The 22,209-nt window shown below is 48.4% G+C and overlaps 1 protein-coding gene across 1 annotated transcript in view; it reads right to left on the reverse strand.

Moving 5' to 3' along the window:
• The window catches only part of TES (testin LIM domain protein), a 92,557-nt gene extending 74,202 nt beyond the window's left edge, over positions 1-18,355 (reverse strand). Inside the window, exon 1 of the mRNA XM_077265022.1 lies at positions 17,969-18,355. Coding sequence (XP_077121137.1) covers positions 17,969-17,995 — 27 coding nt within the window. The 5' untranslated portion in view covers positions 17,996-18,355. The remainder of the gene's footprint in view (positions 1-17,968) is intronic.
• Positions 18,356-22,209: the final 3,854 nt, after the last annotated feature.

Below are 22,209 nucleotides of genomic sequence, written 5' to 3' on the forward strand. Positions count from 1 at the left end.
CCGTTCATTATTGCCCCATAGCTGTGCCATATAGTGCTCTGCACCGTTCATTATTGCCCCATAGCTGTGCCATATAGTGCTCTGCACCGTTCATTATTGCCCCATAGATGTACCATAGAAAGCTGTGCCATTGCAGCTGCTGCAATAAAAAAAAACAACATACTCACCTCTCTTGCTTGCAGCTCCTCAGCGTCCCGTCCCGGCGTCTCTCTGCACTGACTGCAGAGGGCGGCGCGCACACTATATGCGTCATCGCGCCCTCTGACCTGCACAGTCAGTGCGGAGAGATGCCGGGAAGACAGAGCGGCGCCCGGCGTGTGGAACGCGGACAGGTGAATATGTAATACTTACCTGCTCCCGGCGTCCCACTCCTTCCCCCGGACAGCTGGTCTTCGGTGCCGCAGCCTCGGGCTCTTCCTCTATCTGCGGTCACCGTTACCGTCAGAGGAATGAATATGCGGCTCCACCCCTATGGGAGTGGAGTCCATATTCATTTCTCTAATGAGCGGTCCCACGTGACCGTTGAACAGGGGAAGAGCTGCGGCACCCGGAGACCGTGGGACTGCAGGGACAGCGCCAGGAGCCCCGGAAGCAGGTAAGTATGCCTCAGCGCCCTCTCCCCCTCACCCGCCGACCGTGACTCGAGTATAAGCTGAGGGGCACTTTCAGCCCAAAAATTTGGTCTGAAAATCTCAGCTTATACTCGAGTATATACGGTACTTGTGGCACCTAACAGGTGTTGGCAATAACTAAATCATACTTGCAGCCAGTTGACATGGATTAAAGTTGACTCAACCTCTGTCCTGTGTCCTTATGTGTACCACATTGAGCATGGAGAAAAGAAAGACCAAATAACTGTCTGAGGACTTGAGAAACCAAATTGTGAGGAAGCATGAGTAATCTCAAGGCTACAAGTCCATCTCCAAAGACCTGAATGTTCCTGTGTCTACCGTGCGCAGTGTCATCAAGAAGTTTAAAGCCCATGGCACTGTGGCTAACCTCGCTAGATGTGGACGGAAAAGAAAAATTGACTAGAGATTTCAACGCAAGATTGTGTGGATGTTGGATAAAGAACCTCGACTAACATCCAAACAAGTTCAAGCTGCCCTGCAGTCCGAGGGTACAACAGTGTCAACCCGTACTATCCGTCGGTGTCTGAATGAAAAGGGACTGTATGGTAGGAGACCCAGGAAGACCCCACTTCTTACCCAGAGACATAAAAAAGCCAGGCTGGAGTCTGCCAAAACTTACCTGAAAAAGCCTAAAACGTTTTGGAAGAATGTTCTCTGGTCAGAAGAGACAAAAGTAGAGCTTTTTGGGCAAAGGCATCAACATGGAGTTTACAGGAGAAAAAAAAAAGGCATTCAAAGAAAAGAACACGGTCCCTACAGTCAAACATGGCGGAGGTTCCCTGATGTTTTGGGGTTGCTTTGCTGCCTCTGGCACTGGACTGCTTGACCGTGTGCATGGCATTATGAAGTCTGAAGACTACCAACAAATTTTGCAGCATAATGTAGGGCCCAGTGTGAGAAAGCTGGGTCTCCCTCAGAGGTCATGGGTCTTCCAGCAGGACAATGACCCAAAAACTTCAAAAAGCACTAGAAAATGGTTTGAGAGAAAGCACTGGAGACTTCTAAGTTGGTCAGCAATGAGTCCAGACCTGAATCCCATAGAACACCTGTGGAGAGATCTAAAAATGGCAGTTTGGAGAAGGCACCCTTCAAATATCAGGGTCCTGGAGCAGTTTGCCTAAGAAGAATGGTCTAAAATTCCAGCAGAGCATTGTAAGAAACTCATTGATGGTTACTGGAAGCGGTTGGTCGCAGTTATTTTGGCTAAAGGTTGTGCAACCAAGTATTAGGCTGAGGGTGCCAATACTTTTGTCTGGCCCATTTTTGGAGTTGTGTGAAATGATCAATGTTTTGCTTTTTTCTTCATTCTCTTTTGTGTTTTTTCATTTAAGACAAATTAAATGAAGATAATAATACCAAAGAATTTGTGTTTGCAATCATTTTCAGGAAGAAACTGAGTATTATCTGACAGAATTGCAGGGGGTGTGAATACTTTTGGCCATGACTGTATGTAGATCTGTCTATCCATTTCATCTATCAATCTGTGTGTGTAATGGAGTGTGGGTTGGACAAATGTAAAAGAGGAGGTTGGACAATAATGACATCACAAATCTTTTTTTTTTGTTCAATAATACATCTTTATTAAGCTTTCAAAAACGCACCAAAACGCATAAAAACCGCGCAAAAACCGCACCAAAAGCAAATTAAAAAATGCATCAAAACTGTGCAAAAAAATTGCATAAAAAAAACGCATCAAAACTGCACCAAAACCGCACCAAAACTGCACCAGGTTTTGATGCAGTTTTTGGTGCGGTTTTGATGCAGTTTTTGGAAATAAATAAACAAAAAATGTGCATGATTTGAAAGGAAACATGCATGAAAAAACGGATTCCGAGGCCGGATTCATCATTTCACATCTTAGTTTCATATGTTTTTTGCCAGATCCGTCGCTGTGCGTTTTTTCGCCGGACGGAAAACACATACAGAGGAACGTTTTTTTGACCGATCCAGCAAAAAAACGGACGAAACGTGTGGCCATCAGGCGCAATCCGGTGCTAATACAACTCTATGAGAAAAAAAACGGATCCAGAGGAAAAAAATGGATCCGTTTTTTTCAAAACTCGCCGGATTGTGCCCGACGGCAAAAACCTGATGTGTGAAAGCAGCCATATATATGGATAGATACATCTATCTATAAATATATCTATAGATAGATATATAATAGAAAGGCCGATGTTTCTAAGGCTACTTTCACACTTGCGTTTTTAGCAATCCGTCTTGTTGGGAAAAAAACGGATCCTGCAAATGTGCTCGCAGGATGCGTTCTTTACCCATAGACTTGTCTTAGCGATGGATTGCGACGGATGGCCACACGTCGCGTCCGTCGTGCAACGAATGTGTCGTGTTTTGGAGGACCGTTGGCACGAAAAAACATTCAAGTGAACGTTTTTTGTCCGTCGCGTCCGCCATTTTCTACCGCGCATGCACGGCCAAAACTCCGCCCCCTCCTCCCCGGACTTCAGAATGGGCAGTGGATGCGTTGAAAAACTGCATCCGCTGTCCACGTGCACAAATTTAACAATGTGCGTCAGTACGTCGGCCCAACGCATAGCGACGGACCCGTACCGACGCAAGTGTGAAAGAGGCCTTAATGAGCGTTTAATTTAATAAAAAAACGGTTTTTGGTCCATCGCGTCCGCCATTTTCTACCGCGCATGCGCTACCGAAACTCCGCCCCCTCCTCCCCGGACTTCAGAATGGGCAGCGGATGCATTGAAAAACTGCATCCGCTGCCCATGTCGTCCACAAATTTCACAACGTGCGGCGGCCCGACGCATAGCGACGGACACGTACCGACGCAAGTGTGAAAGAGGCCTTAATGAGCGTTGAAATTTTTTAAAAAAAAGAAAAAAATGGCGCCAGAGGGGGAAAGCCGACGGCCGGGGGCCAATATTTGTAGCCTGCTATGAATATCAGCCTGCAGCTGTCTGCGTAGCCTTTACTGGCTATTAAAATAGGGGGACCCCCCCCCAAAAAAAAAAGACGTATATACTTTATAGCCAGAAAGGCTACGCTGACAGCTGCAGGCTGATATTCATAGCCTAGAGAGGGGCCATTGATATTACCTCCCCCCCTTCCCGGCTACAAATACCAGTCCGCAGCCGCCCCAGACATGGCGCATCTGTGAGATGCTCCAATTCCGGCACTTAGCCCCTCTCTTCCCACTCCCGTGTAGTGGTGGGATATGGGGTAATAAGGGGTTAATGTCACCTTGCTATTGTAAGGTGACATTAAGCCGGGTTAATAACGGAGAGGCGTCAATAAGACGCCTATCCGTTATTAATCCGATAGTAATAAAGGGTTAATAAAACACACACACATTAGGAAAAAATGTATTTTAATATTCTTCATTTAACCATACTTAGCGCCTGCAAAAAACGTAAAATAATAAACAGTATACTACCTGTCCGCCGTAGTCCAATTAATAACAAGTGTCCCACGACGATCTCCCCTATAGAATAGTGACATCGGGTGATGTCACCGCTCTATAGGACCCTCAGTGACACACTGACAGGAGACAATGGCTCCTGCAGTGCATCACTGAACTATAGTAACCTCTGAGTCTCACTTTATGGCAATTGCTGCCTGGGAAAATCTCACACAGCAATGGCATAAAGTGAGACTAGAGACTATTTTCTCACAGGGGCGTAGGAATACATTGTGAGGAATACATTGTGGAAAGATACCTTCCATCATTGTATTCCTGGAGCCCCTGGAGAGCAGTCGCATCAGCAGATGCTCCTGCTCTCCACGGGAGATCGTCGAGGGACACTCGTTTTAATTGGATTTCTGCGGACAGGGAGTATATTGTTTGTTTATTATTTTAATATTTTTTACAGATGACACTGGTTTCGGGGATCAAGGTGACAAGTGATGGCGAGTATGTACTCTGTTACATGTACTGTATGTATGTACTGTATGTGGCATGTTGCATGTCACATGTTGCATGTGGTCGCATGTCATTGCATGTCGCATGACATCGCATATTGCATGTCGCCGCATGGTGCATGTCACATGTTGCATGTCGTTGCATGTAATCGCATGTCGCCGCATGGTGCATGTTGTCGCATGGTGCATGTCACATGTTGCATGTCATCGCATGTTGCATGTCGCCGCATGGTGCATGTTGCATGTCATTGCATGATGCATGTCACATGTTGCATGTCATCGCATGTTGCTGCATGGTGCATGTCGTCGCATGGTGCATGTCACATGTTGCATATCGTCACATGTAATCGCATGCTGCATGTCGTCGCATGCTGCATGTCGCCGCATGTCGCATGCTGCATGTCATTGCATGTCACATGTTGTATGTTGTCACATGTTACATGGTGTGTGTTGTATGTATGTACGTACTGTACATGTGTTTTTTTTTTTTTTACATTCAACACATTAGCCGGATGATGGGACTACTACTGTCCCATCATTGGCTAATGTGTCACTCACTGTCACTGTAGCAGGCAGAGCCCGATGGGACTTGTAGTCCCATCGGATGATGCCTGCACACAGACACACACACACACACACCCCAATGACCACCCCCGCAGCAGACCCCAGCACCGCACAAACCGGAGCCGGCACGCAGAGCCCAGGTGCCGGCCCGCACATACCGGCGCCGGCACGCAGAGCCCCGGCCCGCACATACCGGCGCCAGCCCGCAGAGCCCTGGCCCGCACATACCGGCGCCAGCCCGCAGAGCCCTGGCCCGCACATACCGGCGCCAGCCCGCAGAGCCCCGGCCCGCACATATCGGCGCCAGCCCGCAGAGCCCCGGCCCGCACATATCGGCGCCAGCCCGCAGAGCCCCGGCCCGCACATACTGGTGCCAGCCCGCAGAGCCCCGGCCCGCACATACTGGTGCCAGCCCGCAGAGCCCCGGCCCGCACATACCGGCGCCGGTACGCAGAGTGCCGCACATCACATCGTGGATTCCCTGCCTAGCCCCGCCCGCCCGCCCCCAGCACAGCCCCGCCCACCCCTAGCACAGGCCTGCAGCCCCCAGCCCTGCCCACAGCCCAGTCACTCTTGATGAGTGACTGCTGACTGAGGCTGGCTCACGCCTGCTGCTGACGTCACGTCAATTTCCAGAGTCTGGAAATTGACGTGACGTCGGCGGAAATAAGCGGCGGCTGCAGCCTTGGGGTCACGTGACCCAGACTCAGCCGCCGGAATAGCGCCGCTCACAGGCGAAAACGGCAACGAAAAGTATTTGCACAATTCATTAGGGGCCCCGGGGGGATACATTGGGGGGTTAATTGAAAGTAGTGGACAACCCCTTTAAGCATAACAATAAACACATAGATCAACAGATACTAAGAGGAATGAGGGCCCTGCTCGCAAGCTTACAATCTATGACCATGGTAAATAAACTCAGACACCCAGAATAAAGTATTTTAATTGAAATAGTAACACATACTTCTTGAATAGATCTTAATAAATCCATACTTACTGCATCGCTTAGGCTAAGTTCACACTCGCGTACCGGGGCTTTGCGGACAGCTGCATACTTCCTCCTTGAAACTCCGCCCACTTCCGCACTTCTTCCGTTTAGGTCCGCCTACTTCTGTATGCGTCCTGCGTACCTATCTTTAACATTGGGTACGCAGGACATGCAGATGTGTCGCTTTGACGCGCCCGCACAGGAAAGCAACTTGTTGCGTCCCTGTGCGGTCGGCAGGCGCATCAAATCGATGCATCCGCATATCCTGCTAAGCCAATGTTAAAGATAGGTATGCAGGACGCATGAAAATGTATGTGGAAGTAGGCGATGATTAACGGAGGAAGTATGCAGCCCCCCGCAGAGCCCCCTAACGCTAATGTGAACCCGGCATTATTCCACCGACGACCTTGTCTCCTGTAAGAGAATTAAAATAAAAAAAAGCAACAATATTCCTTACATGTCCACCGAGAAGATATACATACTGTCCCATGACGAGTCCAGCTTTGCTACATCTGGATGCCTTTGGCTCAACGGTGGTATTATGCCACCATTCAGCCTGACATCCAGAACACTGCTGAGCTTGAAGCTGATGACCGGAGATAGCTCGGGCCCCGGCGGTCACATGCACTGCAGTTCTCGTGATCACATAATCGTGAGAACGTGGCTCGTGACCGAAGATGACCCCGCCCGTCACGTACACTGCACTTTCTCACGATCAGCTGATCGCGAGAACTAAAATGCACATGTATTTCCAACTAAAACAGGGTACACCATTATTTAAAATTAGTACACGTGTAGTAAGCTGCGTTCCCGCACTTAGCACGCATGTGACTAGGAAGATAAGCCGGATTACTTACCGGTAATGCTCTTTTAATGACTCCACTACAGCACCCACATGAGAGAGGGATTCGCCCATAGGAACAGGAAACCTACAGAAATAAAAGGGGCGGTTCCCCGACTCCTCCTCAGTTGTTTTTCAGCGTACGAGAGGAACCGTCCGGTGTTAGTTTAATACTTATTCACAATTTCTATATATTATCTAATTTAAATATATCAATCCGTAAAGGAATCATTATTCTATTAATAATATATCTGACTAGGGAGGGAAGTGAGTGAGTGCTGTTGTGGACTCATTAAAAGAGCATTACCGGTAAGTAATCAGACTTTTTACTCTTCGCTACGACAGCACCCACAAGAGAGATTTGCAGAGAACCGTCACCTGGGTGGGACCACCGTGCTGAGGACAGCTCTATCAAAAGTCAGATGATGAAGACCGGTCAAGCCTATAATGATTATAGAAAGTTGAAGGTGTCGACCAGGTTGCGGTTTTACATAAAAGATCAATGGAGATGTTCGCTTTCTCTGCCCATGAGGATGCCATAGCCCGAGCAGAATGTGCCTTCACTCCTTCTGGAGGATTCTCGCCTTTTGCTGAGCAGGCCAGACAGATGGCATCTCTGATCCATGGGGACAAGGTAGCCTTTGTGACCCCATGACCTTTTCTGTGACCCTGAAAAGATATAAATAGAGCCCTACTCTGTCTCCAGGACTGGGTTCTGTCTATGTAGCTCAAGACTGCTCTCCTTACATCCAACATATGAAGCTTCTCTTCCTCCGGTCCTGACGGATCATTATGAAAGGCAGGAAGGAAAATCTCTTGTGACCAATGAGAACTTGTCGCCACTTTAGGGAGGTATAAAGGATCTGGCTTGAGAATTATCCTATCCTGGAGTATTAATAGGAAGGGAGCATCTACCGAAAGGGCCTGGATATCCCCAACTCTTCTGGCAGATGTCAAGGCCACTAATGTAGTTACCTTATATGAGATGTTTTTTAAAGGGATAAATTCTAATGGCTCAAAAAGGGGGGCCAGTTAGGGTATCAAGGACCAGGTTCAAGTCCCAAGGTGGTAGACGCGGGATGTGTACTGGGTTACTTCTTTCACATGCCTTAATGAATCGTGCTACCCATCTATATCCTGCTATATTGGTACCATAAAGGGCTCCTGAAGCAGATACCTGAACTCTTAATGTATTGACTGATATTCCCAACTCTCGACCTTTCTGTAAAAACTCTAGGATGGCTTTAAATCGGGACTACTTCAGAGAAGGGTTCCGTATAGTAGTCCAGAAACTTTCTCCACACTCTGCCATATATTGTGGTTGTAGATTCTTTCCTACTTAGCAGCAGTGTGTTGATAAGGTCATTGGAAAAGCCTCTTGATCTTAGTATCTGTCTCTCAAGTTCCATGCCGTAAAGTGGAGGCCTTTCACTTGCGGGTGTTAGAATGGTCCCCGAGATAGCAGGTCCGGGTCCGCTGGCAGTATCCAGGGGTCGCATACAGGCTCCGGTACAGGTGTACTTTGTCTGCCCTGTTGAGGGCAGAGCAAAGTACTGCAGTGCGCATGCGTCGGGCCTCTCTGACCTGTCCCGGAGCATTGCAGTAGTTTGCTCTGCCCTCAAAAGGGAAGACAAAGTACGCCTGCGCCGAAGCCGCAGGGTGAAGACAAGAAGAGGACATCATCGCAACAAGATGGGAGGCGCTGGACTGGACCTGCGACACCCATCGGACTGGACCGCAGCGGGAACGCCTCTGGGTGAGTATAATCTAACCTCTTTTTCTCATCTTTCAGGATACATCGGGGCTTATTTACAGCATTCCAGAATTCTGTAGATAAGCCCCTGATGCCGGTGGGCTTAGCTCACCTTCGATTTTGGGGGTGACGGGTTCCCTGTAAGCAAGGCTTCAGTCTTGCGGTCCAGTGGGTCCTACAAGACTCCTGCATCCTCCACTGGTAGAAACGACTGTTGAGGTGGATGCAACAGCCGCATCTACTTTTGGAAGAATCTTATGGGTTTTCTTAGCCTAGGAGGGTGAGGTATAGAGAAGGAAGGGGTCTGCTTAATAGGTAGAGGCTTGTTCACACTCACCCAGTGAAGCTATAACGGTACCGGTTCTGGAGGGGGAGACGCCATGCGGGTTCTAGGTAGATCCACTTCTCTACTCCGTTGCCCTGTGCCTGTGGAAGTCTCCTCTCTGGACTGTCCACTCTTCTTGGTACTGCTGCTTTTTGTGCTGCCACTGTGGCCACTCCTGGTACTTTTAGTACTCCTAGTGCTGCTATTCTTAGTAGCGCTGCTCTGCTCCACCGCTGGTGGGTGCACCTCATGCGCCAGGGACGACATAATGAGTACACCGCTCTGTGTACCACCGGCATTTTTAAAACATGGCGCCATCAATACCGCCTCCCCGGCCCTCCCCTGGAAGTGCTTCAGCTACTTCCAGGTCAGACCCGCCCCAAGATCACTTACTGTGTCCGCACCCGCTGCCCTGCTTCCACTACCAAACGTGTCCTCGGGAGGCCGAGTCATCTCCCCGAAGCCTGCCAGATAGCGTCCAGACAAGGAAGGAGGCTGCATGTAGTGGCTCCCCCGCCGCTGTTTCTGAAGCCGCAGCCCCTGCTGTTCCCACAGAGACCACGCAGGCAGGTGCATTGGCCCAGGAATCTCCATTTCATGCAGGTATTCCAGGGAATCCTATAGGAACAGGAAACCAACTGAGAAGGAGAGGGGGACCGCCCCTTTTATTTCTGTAGGTTTCCTGTTCCTATGGGCGAATCCCTCTCTCATGTGGGTGCTGTTGTGGCAAAGAGTAAAAATGAGGTTTTACCGCAACTAATGAAAGCCCATGAGTAATTTACGCAGCGGAGACTGAGGGTATCCACTATATAAATAGACATGCTGCGGTCTGGAAAGACGCGCTGCATGTCAGTCTCTGCAAGTAAGCTGGAGGCATCCATGCACGCATAATGGACATGGTATTTCTTGAAATCCCCTCCACCATGCTGTTACATCTGGGCGGCGCGGGTTGGATGCTGCGGCTGAACGCAGTGTCCAACCCGCAGCATTTACTGACAGTGGAAACACACTAAAAGTTTGAAAATTGCACATTTTTAAACATTTTTATAAATAAATGCAAAACATATCAACCTAAATTTGTCGTTATCATAAAGTACAATGTGTCACAAAAAAAAACAAAAAAAACAGTGAAACTCAATGGGATATGTTGAAGCGTTCCAGAGTTATTACCACATAAATTGACACTGGTCAGATTTTTATTTTTATTTTTTTTAAATGGCCCGGTCATTAAGGGGTTAATAGTATTTTAACTACTGGCCTTGAAAAAAAACAAACAACTATGACAGTATAAAATTAGCCCTGGTCAAGAGTCCTGGGATTCAGGGTACTTCAACTTTCTAGGATATCCAGAGACACTTGGCTCTTTTATAGTCTTCATGCAAGCTGCACTTAACTTGATTTAGGTCTTCCTAATTAAAGGAAAAAAAAACCCACAACAAAACCTGCCATAGCCAGAAATAAGACCCTTATGCTCATGTAGCTGTGTGTAATACACCAGATCACGGGATGCTAACAAACTAACAATTACATGGAATAGTTAACTAGAAAATCGATATTCTTTAAATTGCACCCAACATGAGAATAGTGTAGTGATCAGAGGATTAGTCAGGATGAGACACTTCAGCCACCAGGTTATTATACCTGCCCTCCACATTACAGAAGGCCACATAGACTTACACTCCTTCTCACGGTTATCAGCAGAGATCTGCGGCCGTTAGTCATTTCCTGCTTGTATGTGTCATGGGTGTGGAGTCCAGAATACTGCTCAATACATTTCTGTCTAATTTCTGCCACACTATATAGCAAATCTGTCTGCAGGAGTAATGACCATCTAGTAAGCGCCATCTACTGCCATTGGCAGCAAAAAAAACTGGCAATGTGGCATGTGTATAGGTGAATAATAAATCCCCCCCCCCCCCCTATAAATCCCTCTTTATAAAAAAAAAAAAAAAAAAAAAAAACTCTACATTTCATTGAGCAGCCTTTTGGCTCAGTGGCTAGCACTGTTTTGCATCGCTGGAGTCCTGGGTTCAAATCCCACCAAGGACAACATCTGCAAGGCCAAACAAAAGATAATATACTCGCACTGCTGTCCCATGCGATCACCTATTAGCGTGCTACAATACGCTGTACCAGCTCCTATACCCCCTACTCAGTGCATGGGCGTATGGGGTGCTCAACCAAAAAGAGGTAATAATATAAAAAAGAGAAAAAAGTGATCAGCACTCACCATTCCTGATGCTATAAAAAGTCTTTATTAGGACATGGACACGGACAGGGAGAGCATGGTGTCCAGGGATGACAGCTGTTTCGCGCTACATGCGCTTCCACAGATCCCGACCGGGATCTGTGGAAGCGCATGTAGCGCGAAACAGCTGTCATCCCTGGACACCATGCTCTCCCTGTCCGTGTCCATGTCCTAATAAAGACTTTTTATAGCATCAGGAATGGTGAGTGCTGATCACTTTTTTCTCTTTTTTATAACATCTGCAAGGACTTTGCACGTTCTCCCCGTGTTTGTGTGGCTTTCCTCCAGGTTCCTCCCACATTTCAAAGACATACGGACTGGGGCTCACAATTGAACTTCATATGGGGACAGTGCCGATAATGTCTGCAAAGCTCTGCAGAATACGATGGCACTATGTAAGCGATGCATAAGTAAATAGGGAACGATATGGGTAGCTACTGTGAAAAATCTACGTAATCTGCACACTATATGCAGCAGTCAATCAAGCTCAGGTTAGTTAATTTTGATTATCCAGATGCTTGAGACAGATTCATGAAATGCGACTTAAACCAAATGTTGCATTTTTGCACGCACCTTACTGGAGTTTTAAATTTGCACATTATTGTAAGGGTACCGTTACACAAAACGATTTACCAACGATCACGACCAGCGATACGACCTGGCCGTGATCGTTGGTAAGTCGTTGTGTGGTCGCTGGAGAGCTGTCACACAGACAGCTCTCCAGCGACCAACGATGCCGTGGTCCCCGGGTAACCAGGGTAAACATCGGGTTACTAAGCGCAGGGCCGCGCTTAGTAACCCGATGTTTACCCTGGTTACCAGCGTAAACGTAAAATAAAAAAAACACTACATACTTACATTCCGGTGCCTGCTTCCGCTTCCCTGCACTCCTCCTGCATCCTGTGTAAGCGCCGGCCAAAGCAGAGCGGTGACGTCACCGCTGTGCTCTGCTTTCACTTTACGGCCGGCGCTCACAGTCAGTGCAGGGAAGCGGACGGCGAGGGACCTGACGGACACCGGAATGTGAGTATGTACTGGTTTTTTTTTTTTTACATTTACGATGGTAACCAGGGTAAACATCGGGTTACTAAGCGCGGCCCTGCGCTTAGTAACCCGATGTTTACCCTGGTTACAAGCGAACGCATCGCTGGATCAGTGTCACACACACCGATGCAGCGATGACAGCGGGAGATCCAGCGACGAAATAAAGTTTCAAACGATCTGCTACGACGTACGATTCTCAGCAGGGTTCCTGATCGCCGCTGCGTGTCAGACACAGCGATATCGTATGGATATCGCTGGAACGACACGGATCATGCCGTCGTAGCGATCAAAGTGCCAATGTGAGACGGTACCCTAACTCTTTAGAGAACTTGCAAATTTTGGTGCTAAATAAATAGCAAAAACAGCAAAAATTAAAAAAAAAGGCAGTTTTGATTTGGCTTCAAATTCATGAACCACGTAACTTCATTAAATCGCAAAACATGAAACGGGCTCTATGGTCCTGAGGCAAGACTTGTGTTCTGCACACTAGTTTTTAGGCTATGTGCACACGTTGCGGTTTTTGCTGTGGATCCACAGCATTTTTGACGCTGCGGATCCGCAGCAGTTTTCCATGCGGTGTACAGTACCATGTTATCCTATGGAAAACAAAAACCGCTGTGCACATGCTGCGGAAAAAAACGCGCGGAAACGCTGCGGTTTATTTTCCGCAGCATGTCAATTCTTTGTGAGGAATCCGCAGCGGTTTGACACCTGCTCCATATTAAAAAAACGCAGGTGTAAAACCGCAGTAGAATCCGCACAAAAAAAAAGGCGATAAATCCGCGGTAAAACCGCGATAAATCCGCAGGAAAAACGCAGTGTTTTTGCCCTGCGGATTTATCAAAGTCAGTGCGGAAAAATCCGCAGACCAGTCCGCAGCGTGTGCACATAGCCTTAACGGTATGTGCACACGTTGCCGATTTCCTGCAGATCTGCAGCTTTTTTTTTCTGTGCAGAAATGCTGCAGATCTGCAAGTGATTTACAGTACAATGTAAATCAATGTGAAAACAAAATGCTGTACTAATGGTGCGGAAAAATCTGCACGGAAAACGCAGCAGATTCAAAAAAGGACCATGTCAATTCTTTGTGCAGATCTGCTGCGTTTCTGCACCTCTTCCATAATAGAAATCTGCAGGGGTAAAAAAAGGAAGAAATCCGCACAAAAATCTGCAACGTGTGCACAGACCAAAAATGGGTGCAGATTCTGACCTGCGTTTTCTGCCAAGAAATGCAGAACCTGCACAGAAAATTCCACAGTCAAATCTGCAACGTGTGCACATAGCCTAAGGGTATGACACAACATGATGTGTGGACTGGCTGTGGATATCATGTTCCCAGCCATAGGCATGGAGGCTGATAAATTCAGGTCAGGAGGCCCAGTCCATGAGTTGTGCTCTGTACATGGAATGTGGTTCTGAGAAGGCTAGAAATTGGCTGAGATGCTCCAAATTGGCTGAGATGTGCATCTCTGCATGAATTTAGTGGCTCTTCCACCTGCCTTGTGCCAGTAGTAAGAAATGTACTCCAGTCATCCTGACATTATTTTTACACCATTACTTGGCATAAATGATGAAATCATTGGCTGTGCCCCATCCCATCTAAACATTGCCGACTTTTCATAAAGCTGGCAAGGCTGCCATAATGACAGCAAGAGCTGCAAAAACATTTGCGACACTTCAAACAGTCTTATGCCAGAATTCTGGTGAAAATGGTTTAATGGCTCAGAGACCATGTTATAATCTCATGTATGTACAATCACGGTTGTCTATGCACCTCAATGTACTTCACAGAAGAAAATATACAGTTTAGAGACTGGGTTAGTACTCACGTAGAGGGGAGGGAAACGTTACACTCCATATATTGCATAGGTGGAACGCTTTCTGCTAATTTTCACCAAAAATCAACTCAATATACCCTTTATAATTCAATATATGTGCACGAAGTCTGAATGCAGAAGTTATGTCTATTCTCAAGCTAAACACATTAATCATCCAGTAGTTAAGAAATGGTGAAAAGTGAAAGTTTATGGCAGCAAAACAGTTAAAAAATGCCCCATTAGCTGATCTGCCTGACACAATGGCCGGGGCGTTACCATCCCTGGGTCAATACGGTTATTCTTACTCACCGCCTTGCTGCAGAAAAATCTACCAAGAAGTTTCCACTATGGCTATGGTCACATGTTGCTTTTTTCAGTGAATTTTTATACAAATTTTCAGCAGCGTTTTACTGTACCAGCAAAGTCTGAGACTTCAGAATTCTCATGCAGACACTTGTTTTATTTGTCTTCAGTATTTTGTCCAATACCTTTGTTTTTGCAAAATGCAGCATGTCACTTCTTTCAGCATTTTCACGCATTGAAAGCAATGGGTGGTGCAAAAAAAAACGCTGCAAAAACACAGGTATGAGTTTTTGGTGCCACAATCTGATGAAGCAGAATCAGATTTTTTTTTATGAAGTAAACTTAATCTGCGTGCAGAAGAGACAAAAGTACCATGATAAAAAAAACTAAGCAAAACCTGCTTTTTTGAAGTGTCTTTTATTGTGAAAAGAGCAGGTTTGGCCTGCAGAAAAAGTCATAAAAATGCAACATGTGAACCCAGCATAAGTATCCATTAGCGCAACAGGTCATTGCTGGTGCAGAGATTGTACCCGGCCGCTCTAACACCCACTAAGCCCATGGGACTTAGCCCCCAGGGGAATCCATGCTGCACCAGTCACTTGGATGGGACAGATTTACAGGGGCAGCAGTATGACGAGGCTGAAGTTGGTTTCTTATTCGTCAATTTTTTATTTTCTGTTTTTTATAAGTTTAAAGGGAACCTGTCACCCCGTTTTTTCCGTATGAGATAAAAATACCGTTAAATAGGGCCTGAGCTGTGCATTACAATAGTGTATTTTGTGGACCCGGATTCCCCACCTATGCTGCCGAAATACGTTACCAAAGTAGCCGTTTTCGCCTGTCAATCACGCTGGTCTGGTCGGATGGGCGTGGTGACATTGCTGTTTCTTCCCCCAGATCTTGCTTATTTTTCCGTTGGTGGCGTAGTGGTTTGCGCATGTCCAAGTACCGAATCCACTGCATAGGTGAGGAAAAAGAGCGCGATCTGCGCTATTACCCTGGTGATCGGTGGGGGGCGGCCATCTTCCTGTGGCCGCGCGTGCGCAGATGGAGCGCTCTGCTGCCCAGGGCTTCAGGAAAATGGCCGCGGGATGCCGCGCGTGCGCAGATGGAGATCGCGGCGGCCATTTTCCTGAAGCAGAGTTCGCATCTGGGCTTCAGGAAAATGGCCGCCGCGATCTCCATCTGCGCACGCGCGGCCACAGGAATATGGCCGCCCCCACCGATCACCAGGGTAATAGCGCAGATCGCGCTCTTTTTCCTCACCTATGCAGTGGATTCGGCACTTGGGCATGCGCAAACCACTACGCCACCAACGGAAAAATAAGCAAGATCTGGGGGAAGAAACAGCGATGTCACCACGCCCATCCGACCAGACCAGCCTGATTGACAGGCGAAAACGGCTACTTTGGTAACGTATTTCGGCAGCATAGGTGGGGAATCAGGGTCCACAAAAGACACTATTGTAATGCACAGCTCAGGCTCTATTTAACGGTATTTTTATCTCATACGGAAAAAACGGGGTGACGGGTTCCCTTTAAAGGGCCACTGTCACCCCCTCCAGCCGTTATAAACTAAAAGAGCCACCTTGTGCAGCAGTAATGCTGCAGTCTAACAAGGTGGCTCTTTTAGTTTTTGATTCTGTTATTCCCTCAATAAAGCGTTTTAAAATTTGTACAAAATAACCTGTCCTTAGACCTGGAGGCGGTCCGAAGCCTCCTCTGTGAATCTCCCAACGGCCGTCACTCTTCTCTTCTGGGGATGTGGCCGCCGCCCCCTGAGCGCTGTTTCTTCTTAAATCCGGCGCCTGCGCTGTGCGTGCCTGCCTGGGACAGGCGCAGTCTTCATTGTCCGTCATAGGTCAGATGCAGGGTGCCTGACTGCGCCTGTGCGGGCAGTGCGGCCACCCTGTTGCTGAATCCCCGCCCCGCACTGTGTTATTCATTATGCACAGTGCGGGGCTGGGGTTCCTGGGCATGTGCACTGCGCTGTTCAGACGCTCCCCCGGTCCCCCGCCTTCCAGCGTTGTAATTTACGGCTGCTTCATTCCAAACACTGGCAAGGAAACCTGTGTATTACGGCAATGCTGGAAGGCGGGGGACCGGGGGAGCGTCTGAACAGCGCAGTGCGCATTCCCAGGAACCCCAGCCCCGCACTGTGCATAATGAATAACACAGTGCGGGGCGGGGATTCAGCAACAGGGTGGCCGCACTGCCGGCACAGGCGCAGTCAGGCACCCTGGATCTGAGCTATGAAGGACAATGAAGACTGCGCCTGTCCCAGGCAGGCACGCACAGCGCAGGCGCCGGATTTAAGAAGAAACAGCGCTCAGGGGGCGGCGGCCACATCCCCAGAAGAGAAGAGTGACGGCCGTTGGGAGATTCACAGAGGAAGCTTCGGACCGCCTCCAGGTCTAAGGACAGGTTATTTTGTACAAATTTTAAAACGCTTTATTGAGGGAATAACAGAATCAAAAACTAAAAGAGCCACCTTGTTAGACTGCAGCATTACTGCTGCACAAGGTGGCTCTTTTAGTTTATAACGGCTGGAGGGGGTGACAGTGGCCCTTTAACAACAAAAAATAAGCATCACAATAATAACAACACACAATGCAGTGGGGTGCCCTGATGTGAATACACTTAAAAACAGCTTCAAAAACAATAAATCTGGCACAAAAATGGGCATCAAATTGGGCACGAAAGAGTGTTGAAGAAAGGGTTAAATGCCTTTGGGCCACTGATCTGACACTTAAAATACACAGATAGTGATGGCCCGTATCAAACCCAGGTCCCTCCAGCCTGGCCCAAATGGGTTCTGAGCACCAGAACTGGCATCAAAGTGGGCAAACAGCCCATTTTCACACATTTGAATAAGTAACTGATGTTTTTAAGGGTTAAATGACTTTGAGCCACTGATACCACAGTGCATACATATAGAACAGAGAGCCCCACATCAAAAACAGGTCCTTCCAGCCTGGCCCAAATGGGCACCACTATCTGTGTATTCTTAATGTGAAGCTGTTTTTAAGTGTATTCACATCAGGGCACCTCACTGCATTGTGTGTTATTATTGTGATGCTTATTTTTTGTTGTTAACCCTACAAAGAAAAGAAAAAATTGCTGAATAAGAAACCAACTTCAGCCTCGTAGCAGCATGCCATGTGTGACATATACTATACACATGTGCCCAACTACAGCGCCCACCACACAAGCGCCCGCACCCTACAGTGCACAATGCAGGGGACAGGCCACAGCTAGGCGGGGGGGATACAATACCCAGGTGGGCGGGTGGGTATAATACACAGGTAGGCGGGGGGGGATACAATACCCAGGTGGGCGGGTGGGTATAATACACAGGTAGGCGGGGGGGGATACAATACCCAGGTGGGCGGGTGGGTATAATACACAGGTAGGCGGGGGGGATACAATACCCAGGTGGGCGGGTGGGTATAATACACAGGTAGGCGGGGGGATACAATACCCAGGTGGGCGGGTGGATATAATACCCAGGTAGGTGTGGAGCTAGAATACCCAGGTAGGGGTCACACACAGCTGCCCCCTCTCACCTTCTTCACTTTGCCCTCCAGCTCCATCCTGGCCCCAGCACCGCTCTCCTCTCCGTCCGCGCCTCACACTCACTGCCGCCTCAGTGGACTCAGGGGCAGGATGCTCGTAGCTAAAGGACCTTTGGTGACATCACCGCCATGTGACCAGTAACCTGTGTGGGCGGAGTCCGGCTGCAGGCTGCGCTGCTGGGGAAGTTTCTCTTAGTTTCTTGTTAGTGTGTGATGTGTCCTATGAGCAGGTAACAGAGGTGCGTGGACTATGGAGCACGGGAAACACGTCACTAGTGCACGCCTGGGTCACACAGAGCTCCACCAGGTGCACTGCACCTATACACAACCAGTGCATGCTGTGTGTGTGTGGCGGGCTCTGTGCTGAGCTGTACAGTGCGAGGCTGTGGGGAATGTACAAGCTGCAGGGGTTCATACACTCACATCGGGCAGTCAGTAACTCCCAGCTAGCTCAGGAGACCGTGCGCCCCGCCAGCTGTGCCTCTACATGTGTAGTGTACGTGGTGCAGAGCTGTGTGTGTGAGAGGTGTGCAGGGCTGTATGTGTGAGGTATATGTGGTGCAGAGCTGTGTGTGTGAGGTGTACGTGGTGCAGAGCTGTATGTGTGAGGTATAAGTGGTGCAGAGCTGTATGTGTGAGGTATAAGTGGTGCAGAGCTGTGTGTGAGGTATAAGTGGTGCAGAGCTGTGTGTGTGAGGTGTACGTGGTGCAGAGCTGTGTGTGTGAGGTATAAGTGGTGCAGAGCTGTGTGTGTGAGGTATAAGTGGTGCAGAGCTGTGTGTGTGAGGTGTACGTGGTGCAGGGCTGTGTGTGAGGTGTACGTGGTGCAGAGCTGTGTGTGAGGTGTACGTGGTGCAGAGCTGTGTGTGAGAGGTGTGCATGGTACAGGGCTGTGTGTGAGGTATATGTGGTGCAGAGCTGTGTGTGAGGTGTACGTGGTGCAGAGCTGTGTGTGTGAGGTGTATGTGGTGCAGAGCTGTGTGTGAGGTGTACGTGGTGCAGAGCTGTGTGTGAGGTGTACGTGGTGCAGAGCTGTGTGTGAGGTGTACGTGGTGCAGAGCTGTGTGTGAGAGGTGTGCATGGTACAGGGCTGTGTGTGAGGTGTACGTGGTGCAGAGCTGTGTGTGAGGTGTACGTGGTGCAGAGCTGTGTGTGAGGTGTACGTGGTGCAGAGCTGTGTGTGAGGTGTACGTGGTGCAGAGCTGTGTGAGGTGTACGTGGTGCAGAGCTGTGTGTGTGAGGTGTACGTGGTGCAGAGCTGTGTGTGAGGTGTACGTGGTGCAGAGCTGTGTGTGAGGTGTACGTGGTGCAGAGCTGTGTGTGAGGTATAAGTGGTGCAGAGCTGTGTGTGAGAGGTGTGCATGGTACAGGGCTGTGTGTGAGGTATATGTGGTGCAGAGCTGTGTGTGAGGTGTACGTGGTGCAGAGCTGTGTGTGAGGTGTACGTGGTGCAGAGCTGTGTGTGAGGTGTACGTGGTGCAGAGCTGTGTGTGAGGTGTACGTGGTGCAGAGCTGTGTGTGAGGTGTACGTGGTGCAGAGCTGTGTGTGAGAGGTGTGCATGGTACAGGGCTGTGTGTGAGGTATATGTGGTGCAGAGCTGTGTGTGTGAGGTGTGCCTGGTGCAGGGCTATGTGTATAGTGCTAAGGTGTGCGTGGTGCAGAGATGTGTGAGGGGTGTGGTGCGCAGCCGTGTAAGGTGTGCATCCTGTGAATGGCATGATGCATAGCAGTGTGTATTCCGCAGAGCTGTGTGATGTCTGCGTTGTGTGCATGGTGCAAAGCTGTGTGTGTCATTTGTGCATGGTGCAGAGCTGTGTGTATGTGATTTATGCATGGCGAGAGGTATGATGTAGAGTAGTGAGTGATGACTGAACGTGCTCAGATAATGTATTATCTGAGCATGTTCATGTTCTAACAGAGTGTCTTTGGGGTGCTCGAAAAATATGTTCGAGTCCCTGCAGCAGCATGTCTTGCAGCTGTTTGAAACATGCTCTTGAAGCTGCAAGGCACAATATAGGCGACACTAGCTGATATGCCCATTTCTGAGTACCCAGTGTCACTGCACTACTCAATGAACTTTTAATTATATTGGCCCCGTTGTTACATGTTCCCGTGATGAGGCCTATACAAAGAGGCAGAAATACATACGGAATGGCTGAGGTTCACTACTAGAGGGCCATACTTGGGTACTGCCCTTGTTAGGGCGGGAGTCCTGCATTTGGGACACGACAGGGGATATTAGGGATTTTACCCTTCTAGTCATCCTCTTCCTCTTACACTCTCCTCCAAGGGTGATCTCCAGAAGTACGGATGAGATCCCCCCCCATTTTTAATCTGCACTGATTTTTTCATGAGCACTTTTGTTATTGTGTGTTACTTATTGTACATGTTGTATTGGTAGTTGTAGTACACCTTTTATCCTTGTCAATTAAAAGTTAATATTTATGCTTCCCATGCTGTAGATATTGTACTGGGGATTTGGCTGTATGTTAGCCAATTTGCTTCATATTTAGTGACTGGTATGGGGCACAGCCGTGTAAGGTGACAGGTATGGTGCACAGCTGCATGTGGTGACAAGTATGGGGCAGAGCTGCGTGAGATGACAGGTAGAGTTGAGAGAATTTGCTTTGGGTTCCCTCTTAATCGGCAAGCTATAGCGCTTACCGAATAAGCTGCAGAGGGAACCCAGATACCTGGATCGCTCCGGCTAATCAGCTATTCGGCTCCGCAGCTGCATGTGTCACGGCTGTGTCACAGCACATGCATAGAGAGCCTGTTTTTTGGGTTGTCCATGCATGTGCTGTGACTGTGACACAGCCGCGACACATGCAGCTGCGGCGCGATCCAGGAAGCCGGGTTCCCTTTGCACCTTATTCGGTAAGCAAAATAACTTGCCGAATATGAGGGAACCCGAGCAAATTCACTCAACTCTAGTGACAGGTATGGGTCACATCTGCATGAGGCGGTAGGTGTGGGTCACAGCTGCGCGAGGCGACAGGTATGGGGCACATCTGCTTGAGGCGTCAGGTCCAATACCTGTCACCTCACAAAGCTGTTTCCTCATACCTGTCACCTCATGCAGCTGTGCCCCATACCTATCACCTCACGCAGCTGTGCCCCATACAGTAGTTTGACAATAAATGGCATCACCCAACCACTAACCATGAGCGGAGAAAAAGTCTTGGTGTTATCATTCTTATTGTCTGAAAAAAGGCCAAGAAATTAAAAAATTCTGCTGGGGTATGTAAACTTTTGAGCACAACTGTATACGGAGCTGCAATATTCTAGGTAAAGGTAACTAGAGGTTCCTCATACATATGCTCATTTTTCCGGCAGATACAATTTCTAGCTTTGAATAGAGAGCTAAATTCAAAACTATTGCTGAGCCCTTTACTTTTTGTTTAGATTTAGGACTGTGCTGAAATACTTCACAATGGTGCAAATTTCAAAATCAGGAAATAATTAGTTCCTGCTTGTGTAGATGTAACAAGTGTCACATTGGTAGCATAAACGTGTAGAAGACCAAAAGAGTCTCTGTAAAGAGAACATTTACTATTCTAAGTCCACAGCTGGACAAGAACTCTCCAAGGATTTTGTGAAGTTGTGGGAGGACACCAAAGCCACTTTAGAAGCATCCTCCGCCTGTATAAAGAGACACGCAGACAAAAGGCATCTGGATTCTCCGTGCTTCCGTCCTGGTGACAAAGTATGGCTCTTGTCCAGGTACGTCCGGCTGAAGGTTCCTTCTTACAAGTTGGGTCCTCGTTTTATCGGGCCTTTCGAGGTGCTGAAGCGGATCAACGAAGTATCCTATAGTTTGAAGCTGCCTCCTTCTTTACAGATTTCAAATTCCTTCCATATATCTCCACTAAAGCCGGTCCTCCTCAGTCCCTTCTTCAAGGATCCCAGTACCACGCCCATGCCAACAGCCTCAGATGATATTTTTGAAGTGGAGAACATCTTTGCCATGAAGAAGGTGAGAGGCAAGACCTTATTCCTCGTTGACTGGAAGGGATTTGGTCCCGAAGAGAGATCCTGGGAGCCAAAAGAGAATATTCATGCTCCGATTCTCCTCCAGAAATTCCTCGATGGCCTGAAGAGGAGGGGGCGTAAAGGGGGTACTGTTAGCACCAAGCCAGAGTCCTACTCTGACAGGCAGGGTCTCCGGTGTGTCTCTTCACTCACCCGTGCTGTGGTCAGTTTTTCCCTTCCCCATGCTCTGCATGCTTCC

The sequence above is a fragment of the Ranitomeya variabilis genome, chromosome 5, assembly GCF_051348905.1.
Source record: "Ranitomeya variabilis isolate aRanVar5 chromosome 5, aRanVar5.hap1, whole genome shotgun sequence".
In the NCBI taxonomy this organism is placed as follows: domain Eukaryota; kingdom Metazoa; phylum Chordata; class Amphibia; order Anura; family Dendrobatidae; genus Ranitomeya; species Ranitomeya variabilis.